We start from the raw sequence: 19,606 nt of genomic DNA, 5'->3' as shown, positions 1-19,606 counted from the left end.
TCTAGACTGAATCTTCGAATCTCTCAGGATTTAGTTTAGTTTTGTAGTTTAAATAGATCTGAACTGAAGATAAACAGTCATTTATATTGAAGATTAAACTGACTGGAGCTGGATGGTTATTAGCTGTAATATAAACACATAGCACATTTATTACTACTGTCTTATTACTGTATTATTATCATGTAGTATTACAGTATTAAATAATAGAATTATTATTATTCACACATGTTTGTTTGTTTGTTTTGTGTATTTTATCTCAGGTAGTTTAGGAAGGAGATCTGAGATCTGTTGTTTCTGCTGGGAAAGAATCAGTCGGGTAATAATCACTAAACCGGCGTGTTAGAACCAGAACCAGAACCACATTCCAGACATATCTAACCACAGCCCCTCCCCCTCTACACCCCCAAACCCCTCCCCCTCTTACCCCCCCTCTTACCCCCGTGCCCCTCGTCTCCCCGCCCGTCCCACCCTTCAGCCTGTGGGTATCTATGTGCTTCTGTTTGATCTTTAACCACCCGGTGGTGTGCGGTAGCTGCAGTGTGTGTGTGTGTGTGTGTGTGTGTGTGTGTTATCAGACTGATAGTGAGAGCCGCTGGAAGTCAGAATGTTCCTGCTGATTCAGTAAATTCCTCTTTACAGTGCAGCACAGCGGGCACAGTGCCCCCGGGCACCCAGCGCCAACACAGCGCCAACACCCGCCCGGAAATATACCTCACAATCCCACAAACACAGCCTGACTCAGAGTTTACCGGATACAGCCTCAGAACTCCCAGAATTCCCACTATTACACCATCAGTGTTTATCCTGAAAAACTGAATTACTCAATATAAACACTCAATAAACTAAATACCAGTAATTAATTAATCTGCTTTATTATTAACCAGAAACACAATACAGGTCTAGTTTTGCTGGTCTGACTCCGGTATGAATCCAGACCTGATTCAGGCCCAAATCCTCAGTTCACATGTAAAACTCCCCCCGGCTGCTGAGTATAAACCCCAGTTGGCCCAGGTCCTCATAATGCCGTCTTTACGAAAATAAACCACTGTAAGAGATCTGCCCTCACACTGCGTCCCTTTAATACAGTATTACAAACATAAACAAACACAGTAATAATCAAACTAGTTATAATGCACCCACACACACACACACACACACACACACACACACACACACACACACACACACACACACACACACACACAAACACACAAACACACACACACACCCATTACCGCTTAGCAACATTAGCATCGTAGCTTCAGTTTTTTAAAGTACAGACAGTAAACATGCCCAGACCAACCTCAGCTTCAAAATACAGCTGACAGACCATAATAACAGACCATAATAACAGACCATAATAACAGACCATAATAACAAGGTGGTAACAGAGGATAATGAGAGGGCACGTGGTTGGGTGGTAATAGAGACACTGGTCTGATGGAGAGAACAGATGTTACTCTATAAACTCAGAGCTTTAGTTATATATTTATATTTATATAATCACTCAAAAAACTTCAGTTAAATTTAAATCTCTAAGATTTTATTCAAAGTAATTTTGCAGGATTTCTATTGGTCCATTCATCATCAAACTCTGATACAAGATAAACAACAACTGATAGATTCAGGATATGGAGAAAAAACAATGAATACAATAAAAATGGAGATACAAGGTTTTTGCATATCAGTGGCAAAATGTAGTTTAGAATACACATTATTTACACTGTCAGAATCACTAATAAATATCTTAATAAATAAAACTGGGTTCTGATTTTGTATAATAAAGAGTCTATAAATATATAATCTAAGTATATAATATAATATATAATCTAAAGTATAGTGTAATAGTGAACAGTGTAAATTCAGGGCAGATGAACTCGTCCACACAGCCAATCATCATACTCCTCCTCAGACATCCCCACCGCATACCGCCTCACCATCTACACACACACACACACACACACACACACACACACACACACACACACTGTATTAGTGTGTGTTATTGTGTATATGTGTGTGTGTGTGTGTGTGTGTGTGTGTATTAGTGTGTTAGTGTAAGAGTGTTACCTCTACAGCTACAGTCAGGTGGGGGCAGCAGAGCTCCCAGGGCTGGAGGGAGTTTAGGACCCTGAGGAAAACGTAGGGGCGGATCCTCAGCGTCGGTTCTGCCGTAAAACGCCTCAGCTTTTCCAGCACCAACGACAACTTCCTGTCTGAGTGTGTGTGAGGAGGAAGTGCCCTGAGCAGCTCCAACAGCCTGAGATACACCTTTACATTAGTTACCTTTATTATATTACTTTATTCACATTTACCTTAATTACCTTTATATTAATTACCTTTATTATATTCCTTTCAACGTTACCTGTATTACATTCTTCTACAGAACCTGTATTATATTATATATCAAAAGAACTCAATCACAGACCCACCACTGAGTGCTGTAGGGTCGGTTCGGGTCCGTATCCGTGGTTCCGGTGGTACCGTTGGTTCCGGTGCTCTGAGGAACCCGTGGTTTGAAGGTTCTAGACTGGGCTGAGGAGGTAAAGGATCTGTAGGATGAAACATCAGAGAGGAACCGATATCTCTGAACTGCAGAGCTCCACCTCCTCCTACACAAACACACAATCCCATAATAATCCCATAAAAGCAACATTAATGCAATGTAACATACAGATCAAACAGATCATACAGATCATTTAGATCAAAGAGATCAAACAGACCCTACAGATCATACTGATCATACAGATCAAAGGTGTTGCTATAATATATATAGTTGTTGGTTGGTGAGATGCTGCTGAGGTATTGTTAGTTGGTTGCTAAGGTGTGTCTAAACTGTAATTGTCAGGTTCTATAGTGTTGCCAGGTGGCGGCCATGGCGTTTCTATACTGTTGCTGTTGGTTTACATTGTGTTGCTAGATGGTTGCTAAAGTGTTGCTATTGAAAATTTGCTGGTTGCTAAGCACTGCTAGGTGGTTGTCTACACAGTTGTCATGGTAAACAGGTTAGTTGCTAAGGTGGTAGTAAGCACTTCTGTAGGTGTGGCTAGGTGTGTCGGTTGATAAAGGGATGCTACATGGTTGCCATGGTAAGAGGAGGTCTAGAACCTGGTTTGAGGAACTCACTTGGCGCTGTGTTCCAGAGCATCAGTGAGACTCAGATCCAGCTCCTGAACCCGAACATCAAACGCCATCCTGATCTCCTCCAACACCTCCGCCGTCCTGCAGCTCAGCGAGGGGCGGGAACTGAGAGAGAGAAACGAGGGATGAAGAAAGATGGAGGAGAAACAGTCCAGCCAATCAGAGCTGAGTAAAAATCCAGTCTCACCTCTCAGATCTCTGAGTCTCCAGCTTTCCACTGACCGACCTCTCTGACCTCCTACCTCCCACAACCTCACCACTAAACAAACAGAATATATACTGTAAAATATAAACTGTAGCATATATATATATACATATATATATATATATATATATATATGTATATATATATATATATATATATATATATATATATATATATATATATATATATATATATATATACTGAATTATATAGACTGTAAGATATAGATGGTATGGTATATACTATAGGATTTACAGCTCTGTAAAAAAAATAAGATTTTACCAAATTAAAAACCTCTGGAATATAATCAAGAGGAAGATGGATGATCACAAACCATCAAACCACCAAACTGAACTGCTTGAATTTTTACACCAGGAGTAAAGCAGCATAAAGTTATCCAAAAGCAGTGTGTAAGACTGGTGGAGGAGAAGAACATGATGCCAAGATGCATAAAAAAAACTGTGATTAAAAACCACCAGGGTTATTCCACCAGATATTGATTATTTCTGAACTCTTAAAACTTTATGAATATGAACTTGTTTTCTTTGCATTATTTGAGGTCTGAAAGTTCTGCATCTTTTTTGTTATTTCAGTCATTTCTCATTTTCTGTAAATAAATGCTCTAAATGAGAATATTTTTATTTGTAATTTGGGAGAAATGTTGTCTGTTTAAAGATGGTGGAGGTGATAGATGGAGGTGAGGGTTATGGTGATGGGTGGAGGTGATGGAGGAGGTGTGGAGGTGTGGAGGTGGGGATTATGGGAGAAGAGTACCGGTCAGTTTCGGGGCGGTTCTCCGTCTCTGATCCAAACGGTTCTGTAGATACAGCTCTCTGAACTTCCTCCAGCAGCTTCTGCAGATCTATCAGAAAAAATACCAAAATACTAAAGTAATTACCCACACTACCAATTACATTTACTGTAATTACTCTCCAATTTCTGAATTTCATCTTTACTTAGACTTCAGGTAAATATATCTATGTTTACTTTATTACATGTAGAATTTATTACTCTACACCAGGGGTGTCCAAACTACGGCCCGCGGGACATTTGCGTCCCGTTTCCTTTTTTGGAGCGGCCCGCGAGGTATTTTAGAAACAGAATGAAAGTTGGCTCCGCTGTTAAGCAGGTTTTTATAATGTGAGATTCAAAGTTTGAACGCTAGGTGTCAGAAACGGGCCAAAGAGTCTAAAAGCGGATAGAGTGCACATTTCTAGCGCAGAGAAACAGGGCAAAGAGTCTAAAAGCGGAGAGAGTGCACATTTCTAGCACAGAAAAACGGGCAAAAGAGTCTAAAAGCGGAGAGGCTGCGCATTTCTAGCACAGAAAAACGGGCCAAAGAGTCTAAAAGCGGAGAGGCTGCGCATTTCTAGCACAGAAAAACGGGCAAAAGAGTCTAAAAGCGGAGAGGCTGCGCATTTCTAGCGCAGAAAAACGGGCCAAAGAGTCTAAAAGTTGGCGTAATTAAGGAGTTTAATATTAAGAGACATCATGAAATGAAACATCAATTTGAAAAATCTTAGTTTACACAACACTGTCAAAGATAAAGATAGTTAGTCCAGTAAAATGGTGTGTAAATGAAATAATCAGGAAAATGTATTATTTAAAGTGATATATTTCATTATTTGTTTTATTACAGAGTCTGTGTCCCGTGACTTCAAATATATTTCTCCTTCTGGCCCCCAACAAAAAAAAAGTTTGGACACCCCTGATCTACACTGTAATTCTGTAATTCTAATAAAAGTCCAGCTCCACACATTCATAAATTAATTATTGTAATTCTAATAATAATTATAATTCAATTAATTGTTTAATGTAGTTTAGATTAGTAATAATGTATCTATAAAATCTGCAGCTTTATATAATTTTACATCTACTAGTTTTGACCTGCAATAATAATAATAAGAATTCAGAATTCCAGTGGATAAATCTGTAATTATAATTTATATTATAATAAATAAAGTAAATATAGCTCCAGTTTCAGTGATGAGTAAAGAGTGTAGAGTTTATTCTGCCCCCTGCTGCTCAAAACCTGCAACATTTAATACAGAGAAATTCTCATTTCAGTACAGATTTAATCTGATTAAACACTTTAGAATTAAAGAATATTTCTCTCTTTAAACTTCAGACCAGAGTCAGTCTGCAAAAACTCCCCCTCAGAAATACATATAAAATATTAATCTAACAGCAACATGGGAATAAAAAAGACAAATCATGTGATTTTCTGATGAGTTCAGGCAGGATGTTTTCTATTCTGTGTTTTTATCTGTTTGTTTACATCTTTATTATATCTATACTCCTGTATTTTATGTCAAAATGTTAAATATTATTCTTATTCTTTATAGTAATCAGAGTGTGAAATTCAGTTTACTGAACGAAGTACAAAAATGAGCTTATACTGCCCTCTGCTGATTTAAAGCAAACATTTCAATATAACAACAATATTTATAAATATCAGTTTTTTTATTCAGTTCATTAATGGTCATAAACACACATTAGTAACTACCAGGATTTGTCTTTTTGTATTTAATGTAAAATGTAGAAATTAAAGTGAATATTTAAGTAAAATATTAAAGAATTAAATATGGGTTGACGTGGGGACACACATTAAAAGCGCAGTGATTCAGATTTATTTAATTTATAGTGATTAATTGTTTGGTATTAAGGTTAATAAAACTCTGATGATCTCGTATTAAACGCTGAGGATTTAATACCTATTAGAAACGAGGACAGTGTTTTCTCTCCACTGAGGGATTAATCACGTTCATATCGAGCTCTATAAAATATATAATTACTGCCCGTGATGATTTTCCTCATCAGAGGTTTATTTTTACCTTCATTTCCTTTCAGCTCAAAACAAAAGTCCGGTTCTGATCCGGTTTAAACGTTAAGAATAAGAGCGGGACGGAGGGAGATATCGGAGCAGAACAGCTCCGGGATTTACGCTCAAATCTGACGGATTAACGATTTCTTCAATTAACTCAATTAACTGTCCGGAATTAAGAGGCTTTAATCAGGTTCTGGTTCTGACGGGTCGTTTCTCTCTTCTGAAGGAGCTGAAGGAGGGAAACGGCCAGACGTCTACTGTAGCAGAACTGATCCAGGGTCAGACTGTAGGGGGCGCTACAGAGCGCTGATCATGATCTACAGGGAGGGCAGAGGTCAGACAAAGGTCACGCCTCCAACCGGAGATTCACTGCTTTGGTCTTAATAGAGATCAGTGAGAAATCCTCACCGAGATCAATGAAGTCAGGGGTTGGCAATCAAGTTTGGCCGCAGGCCAGATATTTTCCAAGCCATTACGTGGCCACAAAAAAAGTCAGTTTTGTAAAATGAAGTGTAATGAAGTGTAATGAAGTGTAATAGGATGGAGCTACAGACTAGTAGCTCTCCAGCCCAGAGGGTTGCTGAACCCAATTGCAGAACAGTTGATCTTAAAGCAGGTAAACCCAAGAAGAAAGGATTAAATAAATAAATAAATAAACACACCGCTCCTCACGTGGCATCCAACTTGTATCGTCAGGGTTGCGCTCCAATACACTACCGCTGCCCTGACTAGTGAATTGGGACACGTCCCATGGGACATGTCCCCAACACCCTTATAAGGAGATAGGGAGCCCGAGAACCGGCAGAAAAACAAAAAACGAGAACAGGAAACTAAAGTCACGCAGAGCGACAGAGAGAGAGAGACAGGGGAGGAACATAAACAAAAGCTCACCAGAGAAGCATTTTATCTTAAATATCAGGAATATCAAAATAAATTTAGAATCATTTATTTATACTGATCACTTTTATCTTCTTCTGAATAGAAACACTTTCCCACACTTTATTTATCTATATAAAGAATATACGCTGATAAATAGTAAAGGGTATATACTGTATGAAGGTATAATGAAGGTATAACAGGTGTAACAGGTGCTACAGGTGTAAACTCCATCACCTACATTCAGAAAGAGGCGGGTCCGTCTCTGGCCCCGCCCTGCTCTGAGGTCCGCCCTGCTCGGCAGACACAGTGACATCACCAGAGTCTTTGATGTCCAGCGTGGAAGATGATAGGCTGCTGCTCAGTGATGATGTCACAGCCATGGACGGCCCAACACTCACAGAGGAGGACTTGGGTCGAGCAGAACCGATACGGGACACTCTCAGTACCGGACGCAGAGACTGAAAGAGAGACAGAAACTGTTAAACATGGTGGTGGTAGTATCATCTTTCTGGAACTGTACTCAACGTAACTTCCAAATGAACTAATCATTAATTAACAAGGTTAATTAATTTACATGCATATAGATCATTACTTAACAGGTTATTATTATACATTAATTATACATGAATTACATATTAGGTCCTTTTTCACTGATCTGTAGGGGAGCTGTGCACCGTGCAGTGTCAGTGTGTCTTTGCTATCGTAACGATGGGAAAAGTACACCTTGCACAGCTTGAAACGTGCAAAAGTCATGTACTAATTATCTTAATTATTCATGGGTGTGGTTAATTTTGGGCGTAACGTGAAATAATAAACCAATCAGAGTGTCTCTCTGTTGCTCATCATTCTCTTTAAGAGTAGATCAGGTGAGCTCTGTCTTTGGTGGATTGCTATTGTAACGGTGCAGCTACCTGGACGTGTTCAACAAACTCTTCTCAGCAGAGGAAACTGAGCTGCTGGTTGACGCTGTGAAGGAGCTCCAGCAGCTCATTTACGGGAACAGCAATGTTATTTTATTTACTATTCTGTTTATTGTTGATGTAAAAGTTGATCTGCAGGATTATCAGTGAGGTCACCGCCTGTTCCTCCTTATTCCATACAGTAAAAATCAACCAATAAATAAAGTGTTTATCTAATAATTATTTGTATTGTATTGATTATTTTTATATTATTCATTAGGTTAATGACATTGCAATTGTACTTTTTATGGAAACAACAGCCAGTAATCACACACACACACACACACACACACACACACACACACACACACACACACACACACACACAAAGACACACACACACACACACACACACACACACACACACACACACACACACACACACACACACACACACAGTTGTATAAGGAGATAAAGTAAAACCTTTGGTGAGGAGATAAACTGCTCCCACTTGGCCTGTATTACTTTCTCTTTATTCAGAACCTTCAGAGCGTTTCTACTCCCCCCGGGATCCCTAAAAGAGAGAGAGAGAGAGAGAGAGAGAGAGAGAGAGAGAGAGAGAGAGAGAGAAAAGAGAGAGAGAGAGAGAAAGAGAAAGAGAGAGAGAGAGAGAGAAAAAGAGAGAGAGAGAGTGAAAGAGAAAGAGAGAGAGAGAAAAAGAGAGAGAGAAAGAGAGAGAGAGAGAAAGAGAAAGAGAGAAAAAAGAGAGAGAGAAATAATATTTTACTACAGTTTCCTCCAGTTAGAGAAAGAACTGGTTTTAACAGTAATTGTACTGAGGAAAAATGAGCAGTTCTGTATCAGGTAGATATGTAAATGACTATAGATGTGATTGGTCTAATTAGACACTGGGTCTTTACACCACAAGACGGCGTATAACTGTTTCCCCTACTGACCTATAGAAGACTCTTTTGGGTCTTTTATAGATAATGTTGGGTAGTGCTCCTCCTGCTGAGAGATCTTTGGCTGTATAATGAGTTTTAAGATATTTTACCCAGTTGAAAGACTTTGAGAGGAGGAGCATCAATCAGCCAGACTCCGCCTTCATTAGCAGTGTTAGGAACGAGAAACTGGACTGATAGAGTCTAAAACTGTATCATCATTAGCGACAAATTCAGGATCTGTTTGGAATCTGGTGAAGGTTGACAGTTGAGGGTTTGTGGTAAATGGTTGACGGTTGATGATGGTTGACGGTTGATGATGGTTGACGGTTGATGATGGATGATGGTTGATGATGGATGATGATGGATGATGGTTGATGATGGATGATGGTTGATGATGGATGATGGTTGATGATGGATGATGGTTGATGATGGATGATGGTTGATGGTTAGGGCAATGTAACAGAAATCACTGAGAATCTTTCTCAGTGTAAAATGATGAATAAAATAGAGGGATGGAAAACGAGTGCAGTGCTGTAAGTGAGTTTCTGTGTTGGACTCTGTTACGGTTTCATCAGGTTCACAGTGTAAAATATCTGCTCAGAGTCTCTCCAGCTTCACTTTATTGGAAATTGGACGACTGAGACCTGCAGGCTAAACCCAGCCTGTCCTCAGCTCTCTGCAGCTCTCTATCCTTCTCTCTCTCTCTTTCACTCTCTCTCTCTCTCTCTCTTTCACTCTCTCTCTCTCTCTCTCTCTCTCTTTCACTCTCTCTCTCTCGCTCTCTCTCCCCAGTTTATCATTAATAAGACTGGTAGCTGGAGGAGACAGGATATGATCTGTTTTCTTGTTCTCTCTCTCCGTCACTCTCTCTAATATATGAGACGCCCCGCTGCTGTCTGTCTGACATTTATAACACTAAGCTGTCTCTCTCTCTCTCCTCCGTGGCGGACGACCCGATCCGACTCTCCCACATCGCTGATTATTACGTTTATATATAAACATATATAAGCAAATGCTGTGCCGTCCCTTCTTTTTGTTCTATAGAAAATATTTTAAAAACTCATCAGCCTTGGCGGAGAAAAACTTGTCCACTTATTTGTTGGAGCTGCCCCTTTTACCCAGCCAATCATGAGTCTCAGACCGCCTTCATTGAGTTTACAGTGAACCCTTGTGTTTACAGTATTATTACCGCAGAATTATCCAACGTTCTGCCTACAGTTGCTTCAGATATGAGTAAAGTAGAAAAGTAATCTGTCGTCTCTCTGATTTGTCCTCTCTTGTCTCGAGGCTCTGGAGATTCTGCCCTCATTACATCAACTTGCATCAACCCAAGGTCAAACATCCACAGAATGATTAAGGTCAGAGTTTAGCCTGAGGGAGGAAGTCCGACCCGAACACTGTGACCATCCCACAGCTCACAGACAATACTCCAGATAATACTGCAGATAATACTGCAGATAATACTGCAGATAATACTGCAGATATTACTCCAGATAATACTGCAGATATTACTGCAGATAATACTGCAGATAATACTGCAGATAATACTCCAGATAATACTGCAGATAATACTCCAGATAATACTCCAGATATTACTGCAGATATTACTGCAGATAATACTCCAGATAATACTGCAGATAATACTGCAGATAATACTCCAGATATTACTGCAGATAATACTCCAGATAATACTCCAGATAATACTGCAGATATTACTGCAGATAATACTGCAGATAATACTCCAGATAATACTGCAGATAATACTGCAGATATTACTGCAGATAATACTGCAGATAATACTGCAGATAATACTGCAGATAATACTGCAGATATTACTGCAGATAATACTGCAGATAATACTGCAGATAATACTGCAGATAATACTCCAGATAATACTGCAGATAATACTGCAGATAATACTGCAGATAATACTCCAGATAATACTGCAGATATTACTGCAGATAATACTGCAGATAATACTGCAGATAATACTGCAGATAATACTGCAGATATTACTGCAGATAATACTGCAGATAATACTGCAGATATTACTGCAGATAATACTGCAGATAATACTGCAGATAATACTGCAGATAATACTGCAGATAATACTGCAGATAATACTGCAGATATTACTGCAGATATTACTGCAGATAATACTGCAGATAATACTGCAGATAATACTGCAGATATTACTGCAGATAATACTGCAGATATTACTGCAGATAATACTGCAGATAATACTGCAGATATTACTGCAGATAATACTGCAGATAATACTGCAGATATTACTGCAGATAATACTGCAGATAATACTGCAGATATTACTGCAGATAATACTGCAGATAATACTGCAGATAATACTGCAGATAATACTGCAGATATTACTGCAGATAATACTGCAGATATTACTGCAGATAATACTGCAGATAATATCACAGATAATCTGTGAGATGTTTAGCTCTGGTTGAATAAACTCAGAGAGAAAGATGCTCTGTGGGATCAATGGTTTATATACTGTATTTGGATTTACTGTAACTGGATTTATGGATTTATATACTGTATATAGAGTGTTATATAACAGGTATTAACTATAGCCTGGTCTCAGTGTTTTAGGCTGTAAGAGCAAGTTACTGTGTGTATATAAACTATATCATCATCACATATAATCACGTTAGCATTACTGCAACCTTATAATACTGAAAATAAATACATATAGTAATAAATGACCAGTTTCTAACTTAAATTATCAAAAGATTTAGTATTGACTCACTGCATGAATTTGATTAATTGTGATGATTGATTCCCTGAACTGGTCAAACTCTAAACAATCGATCAGTTTAAGCAGCTTGAGTGCTTTAGTGCTCCTCCACTCACTTCCTGTCCCAGCAGGAAGTCACAGGCCCAATCCTTCCAGGATGTTCCAGCGTCAGAGCGTCCAGCAGCCAGTACAGACAGCACAACTGACCATACAGACACTCCCTACAACAGACCATCAGAAAAAACACCAGCATCAATGTTGTAATATAAACACCAGCATTAATATTATAATATAAACACCTCCAATTAATATTCTAATATAAACACCTCCAATTAATATTATAATATAAACACCTCCAATTAATATTCTAATATAAACACCTCCAATTAATATTATAATATAAACACCTCCAATTAATATTATAATATTTAATATCTAAGAGAAATTCAAAAACTCTGAAATTCTGAAAATCTTTATATAAGAAATACACATCTAAGGTTTAATATTGGGAGCAGGAGACTCCGCCGACATATCCCAGAGTTCAGTGCAGCGTTCTTTTGCTTCTACAGGTCATGGCAAATGTCATGGGACACAGTACGAGTTCTTGTTCTAGAATTTGTTACTGAAAAGCCTTTTTCTTTGTGGTTTAATCCAGTGTCTCTCATCACGTCTTTTTCTGATTCACCTTCTGATAATAAAAGGTATAAAACAAGTTTCAAGGGAAACAGAAAATGCTTATTCTTCTCAGTACAAAGAGAGAAACTCTCTGTCAGTGTCGAGTTTCTATAACTCAGATCTGTTAAGGCCGTTTAAACTCAAAATGAGTTTCTTTTAAACTCTTCGACCAGAAATCACCACATAATAATCAATAATCACTAGTGACCCAGTGCTACTGCGAGCTATGCACACCCATACTACCACCACCATGTTTTAAAGAAGGTGTGATTCTAGAGTTTTTTGTCAAGCCGGTCTAAACCTTCTCTATACTTAATTCTTTCCATCATTCTGCTAGAGACTCACCTTAGTTTCACCTGTCCAAAGAACACTGTTCCTGAACTGAACTGGTTTTATTAGATGTTTTTTGGTAAAGTCTAATCTGTTCTTTTTATTAATTATTTGCAGCTTGTGGTAAATCCTCTGTATCCACTCTCTTGAAGTATTTTCTTTATGATTAACTGAGATACTGAAACACCTCCTTCCTGGAAAGTATTCTTCACTTGGATGGATGTTGTTTTTCTTCACCATCCCCAACTGTTGGCTTCTGTGGAAGTCCAGGTCTTTAAGAGTTCCTGAGTTCACCACTGAACTCTTTTCACCAGAATGTACCAAACTAAGAATATGGACACTTCTAACCTTTCCACGACCTCCCTAATGGGTTTTTTCTTTTTATAGCCTAATTATGGGCTGTTTCACTTCTGTATGTATGTTCTCAGGTGTGTGTGTGTGTTCTGTGTTTTGTGATTGCAGCAGGTGTTATATATCTGTTAGAAAGTGTTTTTCTGTAATAAAGGCAGAAGCTGATCTGGGTACAGTGGCTGTGAGAGAGCCGGGTCTGTGGCTGGTCTGTATCTCTGAGATTACACACTGTAAAGGTCAGTGGTGCCGGAGTGCCGGGCTGAGCGTAGGTGGCTGGTTCTGTCAGACGTTGTGAAGGCAGGTCGGTCTGACCCTGAGCTCTGAGCTCAGCCTGAATAAACACTGAGACGCATTCAGAACCATTCAATAAAGACTTCTATACACTCACACAACATACACACACACACACTCTCTCTCTCTCTCTCTCTCTCTCTCTCTCTCTCTCTGTCTCTCTCTGTCTCTCTCTGTCTCTCTCTCTCTCTCACACACACAACATACACACACACTCTCTCTCTCTGTCTCTCTCTCTCTCTCACTCACACAACATACACACACACTCTCTCTCTCTCTCTCTCTCTCTCTCACTCACACAACATACACACACACACTCTCTCTCTCTCTCTCTCTCTCTCTCTCTCTCTCTCTCTCTCTCTCTCTCTCTCTCTCTCTCTCTCTCTCTCTCTCTCTCTGTCTCTCTCTGTCTCTCTCTCTCTCTCACACACACTCTCTCTGTCTCTCTCTCTCTCTCACTCACACAACATACACACACTCTCTCTGTCTGTCTGTCTGTCTGTCTGTCTGTCTGTCTGTCTGTCTGTCTGTCTGTCTGTCTGTCTGTCTGTCTGTCTGTCTCTCTCTCTCTCTCTCTCTCTCTCTCTCTCTCTCTCTCTGTCTGTCTGTCTGTCTGTCTGTCTGTCTGTCTGTCTGTCTGTCTGTCTGTCTGTCTGTCTGTCTGTCTGTCTGTCTGTCTGTCTCTCTGTCTGTCTGTCTGTCTGTCTGTCTGTCTGTCTGTCTGTCTGTCTGTCTCTCTCTCTCTCTCTCTCTCTCTCTCTCTCTCTGCGCATGCGTGAGCGTGAGTGCTGGAGGAAGCGGAGGGTGTGTGTGAGAGCGCTTGGCGTTTTGCCGAACTTTTTGTTGTTGTTAAGTTTCGTTTTCGTTTTGATTGAGTGGATTGTTTGAGTGTGTGAGTGAGTTTATCTGCGTGTGTGTGGTGTAACGGTGTGGTGTGTGTGCGCGCTGCTGAGCGCGGGTGTGTGTGTGTGAGTGTGTGTGTGTGTGGCGTGAGCGTGGTATGGCCTGGTCTGCGGCTGCTCGGAGGAGCTCTGCGGCTCCAAGGAGTTCGCCGTTTGAGCAGCTCTCCAGGCAGAATGGAGTAAAGTTCGCCTGTAAGGCGAGTATAGAGAGCTGCTGTCTGGCTGTTGGAGAAAGTGTGGGACATGAAAACGTGCTGTCAGCGTCCCGCATGAACAACTCCATGGTCATGTTTTTAAACACCGTGGAAAGAGCGAACGACCTGATCAGTAAGGGAGTAATTATTAACGGTCAGCTCTTCCCGGTGTTGCCCCTCAGTACCCCCGCGAGGAAGGTGATACTGTCTAACGTCCCCCCGTTCATTAAAGACGAGCTACTCGTCCGTGAGCTTTCCCGCTATGGCAAGGTGGTCTCATCCGTGAAAAGACTTAGTCTCGGACTCAAATCACCTCTTTTAAAGCACCTGGTGTCTTTCAGAAGGATGGTTTTAATGACTTTGAAGGATGGGGAGGATCTGGATCTGATTCTCAAGCTAAAGGTGGATGAGTTCGATTACACTGTTTACGTGTCCACTGATACGGACATCAAGTGTTTTTGGTGCGGACAAGCGGGTCATCTGGTGCGAGCCTGCCCGGAGAAGGCTAACGCAAGCTCAGATGTTCCCGCGGGTGCTGAGCGCGAGCGGCCGGGTCCCGCTGCTGCGGAGCCCGCGGTGGCCGTTCCCCCTGCGGCGGCTGCGGGCTCGGGCGAGGGAGATGCGCCGACTGCCCCGGGGTCGGTACAGGATGAGGTGAGCGGGTCCGAGGCTGAAACGGAGGAGACCGGGGGAGCTGCACGCGCCGCGGAGGCACCTTCATCACCTCCTCCAGCTGTGGAGGAGCCGCCCGTGGAGGAGGCGTGCAGCGCGGCGGGGGGCACTGAGGGGCAGACAGCAGAGGTAAGTGACTGCGTTAAACCTGCCTCTGCTGCAGCTGTGGTTTTAAATGATGTGGAGATGGTGGATGAACCTGTTTTTAAAGTGCCAACTAAGAGGAAAATGTCAGGAAAGGAAAAAGGGAAAAAGCAGGCAAAGACTGAGGTCAGTGGTACAGATGAGGAGGTGAAGGGGAGTGAGGGTGATGATGAAGGTGATAATGATGGCTCTGTTTCTGACTCTGGGTGGTCTGTGTGCTCTCAGGATGAGAGAATCCCTGTTGTGTATACTGCTGTACAAATTAAGAAGTTTTTAAAAGAGTCTAAAGGGCAGAGAGGTGTGCGGGTGGAGGATCATTTTACAGACACAGACCAGCTCATCCATGACGTTAAACTTTTAAAAAGAGAAAAGGCTTTTACCTCCACAGAAGTGTACAGATTAAACAAGATACTGACCAGCCTGCAAAGCTTGTAATGATGAGTTTTTTACAGTTTTTTAGTCCCTGTTTCGGGTTGGCCCTTGCCATCACTGTTTTATCTCTTTTTATTATTTTAATGGGTGACATTAAGATTGCTTCTTTAAACCTGAATGGTGCACGAGACCCTGTAAAAAGAGCAATGTTTTATGAGTTGGCCAAACAGAAGCGTGCTGATGTCTTTTTTATCCAAGAGACGCACAGTGATGATGAAGTTAATATAGAATGGGCTAAAGAGTGGGATGGCTTGGCCATTTTAAGTAATTATTCCTCTGTCAGCAGTGGAGTTGGTGTTTTATTTGTGTCCAGTTTTATCCCCTACTCTTACACAGTAGATGAGATTTTACCTGGGAGGCTGCTAAAAGTAAAAGCCTGTTTTGAGAACGAGACCTTTGTTTTTATTTGTGTGTACGCTCCCACTCTAGGAGTGGAGAGGATGTTGTTTTTAGAAAGGCTCAGCTCTGTACTCTCTGACTGTGATTTTACAGATTTTTTAGTTTTGGGTGGGGATTTTAACTGTACAGCTGATAGCCTGGACAGGAACCACTTGGAGCCACACACTGCATCCCGCAGGCGGCTGTGTGAGCTCATAGAGATGCATGATCTTTGTGACATATGGAGGAATTTACATGGTGTACAAAAGCAATATACATATTCACATTCTAGAGATAATGCTCTCTCCCTGGCCAGGCTTGATCGATTTTATGGTTTTAAGCATCATTTATCTGTTTTTACGCACTGTTTTATTACTCCTGTTGGTTTTACTGATCACTGTATGGTTCAGTGTACTTTTAGAAAAAGTAATATTAAACCTCAGAGTGCGTACTGGCATTTTAATACCTCGCTTTTAGATGATGCTAATTTTAAAGAGTCTTTTACTTTTTTATGGGATGTTTTAAAGTCACGGAAAACATCTTTTAATTCATTACAGAGTTGGTGGGACGTAGCAAAAGTACACATTAAAGTGTTTTGTCAGCAGTACACTGTCAATGTCACTAGAGACATTTCCAGATCTCTGAAAGCTCTGGAGATTGAGATTGTGGAGCTTCAAGGTTTTACAGAACCCACAGGAAATCAAGAGCGTATTACAGCTCTTAAAAGAAAAAAGGCTGCGTTAGCTGATCTGCTAGGCATTACAGCACAGGGGGCGCTGGTCCGTTCTCGTTTTCGTAATGTAACGGAAATGGATGCTCCTTCAAAGTTCTTCTTTGGTCTCGAGCGTAAAAATGGACAGAAAAGGTTTATGCATGCTGTGCGAACTGAATCAGGGGATCTCGTATCTGAGCCTTCTGAAATTCGGCAGCAGACAGTCGGCTTTTTCTCAAAGCTGTATGAGAGTGAGCAGGACAATGCACAGGGTGTAGAGGAGAGGTTCTTCCCCCTGCAGACACAAATCACGCCACAGTCCGCCAGGGCACTGGACGCTGAGCTCACCATGGGGGAGCTTTATGAAGCCCTCCAGGGCATGGAGAACGGCCGGGCTTCGGGCATTGATGGCCTCCCGGTGGAGTTCTATAAGGCGTTTTGGTCAGTGTTGGGTCAGGATGTGCTGGAGGTGCTTCAGGCCAGTGTGCTGGATGGGAAGCTCCCGCTGAGCTGCAGGAGAGCTGTCCTGACCCTACTGCCAAAAAAAGGGGATCTTACGTGGCTGAAGAACTGGCGCCCTGTGTCATTACTGTGCACAGACTGCAAGATACTCTCAAAAGCATTAGCCTCGAGACTGGGGAAGGTGATGGAGCAGGTGGTTCACCTTGACCAGACGTACTGTGTGCCTGGCAGGTCTATTTTTGACAATGTTCATTTGATTCGGGATGTTTTGGCCGTCTCCAGACTATTGGGTTTAAAGACTGGTCTCGTATTTTTGGACCAGGAAAAGGCTTTTGACCGGGTTGAACACGAGTATTTGTGGAAAGTTCTGGAGAACTTTGGGTTCAACCCTGGTTTTATAGCCATGATCAAGGTTCTGTACAAGGACATAGAAAGTGTACTGAAAGTTAACGGTGGTTTGTGCGCTCCTTTTAATGTTCATAGAGGTATCAGGCAGGGGTGTGCTCTTTCGGGAATGTTATACAGCCTGTCTATCGAGCCTCTGCTCTGCCAGCTGCGGCAGAGGCTCTCCGGATTTATCATCCCGAACTGTAGCACACCTTTACGCCTTTCTGCTTATGCGGATGATCTGACTGTCCTGATAACCTCACAGAATGACATTGATGTTTTAGTAGATGTTTTAAATGATTTTAGGATTTTATCATCTGCTAAAGTGAACTGGACAAAAAGCACTGCTGTTTTAGTGGGCGAATGGCCTGGTGGGGGACCCGCACTGCCTGGGTTGACATGGAGGACGGGTGGTTTTAAATATCTAGGAGTGTACTTGGGAGACAGCGATTATGAAAAGCAAAACTGGGAGGGAACTATTGAGAAGGTGAAGGGTCGTCTCAATAGATGGAACTGGATATTCCCTCAGCTGTCTTATCGGGGTCGGGTTTTAATTGTAAATAACCTTGCTGCTTCGTTTTTATGGCATAAGCTGGCGTGTGTGGATCCCCCACCGAACCTACTTGCTGGCATTCAGGCTTTACTGGTGGACTTGTTCTGGGACCGACTGCACTGGTTACCACAGACAGTTCTCTTCCTGCCCAAGGAGGAAGGAGGACAAGGGCTGGTCCACCTAGCCAGCAGGACTGCTGCCTTTCGCCTCCAGTTTATACAGAGACTGCTCACCGGCCCACAGGACTTGGTATGGAGAGCAGTGGCATGCAGGATTTTACAAATGGTGGGCGGAATGGGATTGGACAGAACTCTGTTTTTATTGGACACTAAAGCACTGGATTTTACTGGATTACCTTTGTTTTACCGTGGACTTTTTAGAATTTGGAACTTTTTTAACACGTCCAGACTGGGTGAAACCTCTTTGTACTGGCTCCTGGAGGAGCCTCTGATCTATGGGTCACGACTGGATGTGACGAGCCGGACCTCCCCCGCACTGGTCAGGAAGCTGGTCTCCATGAACGTCATAACACTTCGTCAGCTGGTGGAGGTTGCAGGGCCTGGAATGGACGGAGTGGAGAACCTGGCGGTGCGTCTGGGGGTGAGGTCCCTTAGAGTCGTGGCCCAGATCTTGCAGCGCTGGAGGTCTGCGTTGTCCTCCGAGGAGTGGGTTCTGCTGACGGACTATGGCGCAGGAGTACTCAGCCCTGATGGAGATGACCCCTTTCCCAGGGTCATCATCGCCCCGGATTATCAGGGCTGTCAGGGACCGCTCCTGGACAACACAGAGGAGCCGGACATGGACCTCAGCTCGGTGTCTGGTAAAAGACTGTACAAAACATGTGTGAAAGTTTTTAACAGGAAAAGACTGGAGACCAGAGCAGACACACCGTGGCGTGATGCTCTGGGTCTCAGTGATGAGGTTCACCCAGAATGGAGAGCGCTGTATAAACCACCGTTAACTAAGAGAGTGGCTGACCTGCAGTGGAGGATTTTACACGGTATTGTATCTGTGAATTCTTTTATTTCCATTTTAAATCCTGATGTCACTCAAGGTTGTCCCTTCTGTTCTCAGAGGGAAACGGTGTTTCACGCTTTTATGCACTGTTTTAGGCTACGTCCCCTTTTTAAGGTTTTACACTCTGTTTTTACCGCTCTTAATGTGGTTTTTACCCCTCAGATTTTTATCCTGGGTTTTAAATATGTGCGGAGAGAGAGGTTCAGGTGTCAGCTGATCAATTTTATTCTTGGTCAGGCTAAGTTGGCGGTCTACATTAGTCGCAGGAACAAAGTGGCTCAGGCAGCTGACACCGACGCTGTAACAATCCTCTCTAGACTTGTCAGATCCAGGGTTTTAATTGATTTTAATTATTACAAATGTATGTCGGATCTTATAACTTTTACGGCAGTGTGGTGTTGTGGTGAGGCTGTGTGCTCAGTTTTAGATGATGAGCTCTGCTTTGCACCT

General features: G+C 41.9%; 1 protein-coding gene across 2 annotated transcripts in view; it reads right to left on the bottom strand.

The window, feature by feature from the left end:
- Positions 1–1,221: 1,221 nt before the first annotated feature.
- The window catches only part of LOC103021927 (coiled-coil domain-containing protein 60), a 32,747-nt gene continuing 14,362 nt past the window's right edge, over positions 1,222–19,606 (bottom strand). The window contains exons 6-14 of one of the 2 annotated variants that reach the window (XM_022664675.2): positions 11,773–11,877; positions 8,435–8,525; positions 7,291–7,510; positions 4,121–4,208; positions 3,329–3,400; positions 3,127–3,246; positions 2,433–2,612; positions 2,071–2,260; positions 1,222–1,940 (exon numbers count right to left, since the gene is read on the bottom strand). In XM_022664675.2, coding sequence (XP_022520396.2) covers positions 1,863–1,940; positions 2,071–2,260; positions 2,433–2,612; positions 3,127–3,246; positions 3,329–3,400; positions 4,121–4,208; positions 7,291–7,510; positions 8,435–8,525; positions 11,773–11,877 — 1,144 coding nt within the window. In that variant the 3' untranslated portion in view covers positions 1,222–1,862. The remainder of the gene's footprint in view (positions 1,941–2,070; positions 2,261–2,432; positions 2,613–3,126; positions 3,247–3,328; positions 3,401–4,120; positions 4,209–7,290; positions 7,511–8,434; positions 8,526–11,772; positions 11,878–19,606) is intronic. The other variant, XM_049470300.1, reaches the window with a different exon arrangement.

Source organism: Astyanax mexicanus, chromosome 22 (genome assembly GCF_023375975.1).
Source record: "Astyanax mexicanus isolate ESR-SI-001 chromosome 22, AstMex3_surface, whole genome shotgun sequence".
Lineage (NCBI taxonomy): Eukaryota > Metazoa > Chordata > Actinopteri > Characiformes > Acestrorhamphidae > Astyanax > Astyanax mexicanus.
Note: the sequence above shows the minus strand (reverse complement) of the source record. Positions and strands in the feature narration are given on the sequence as shown.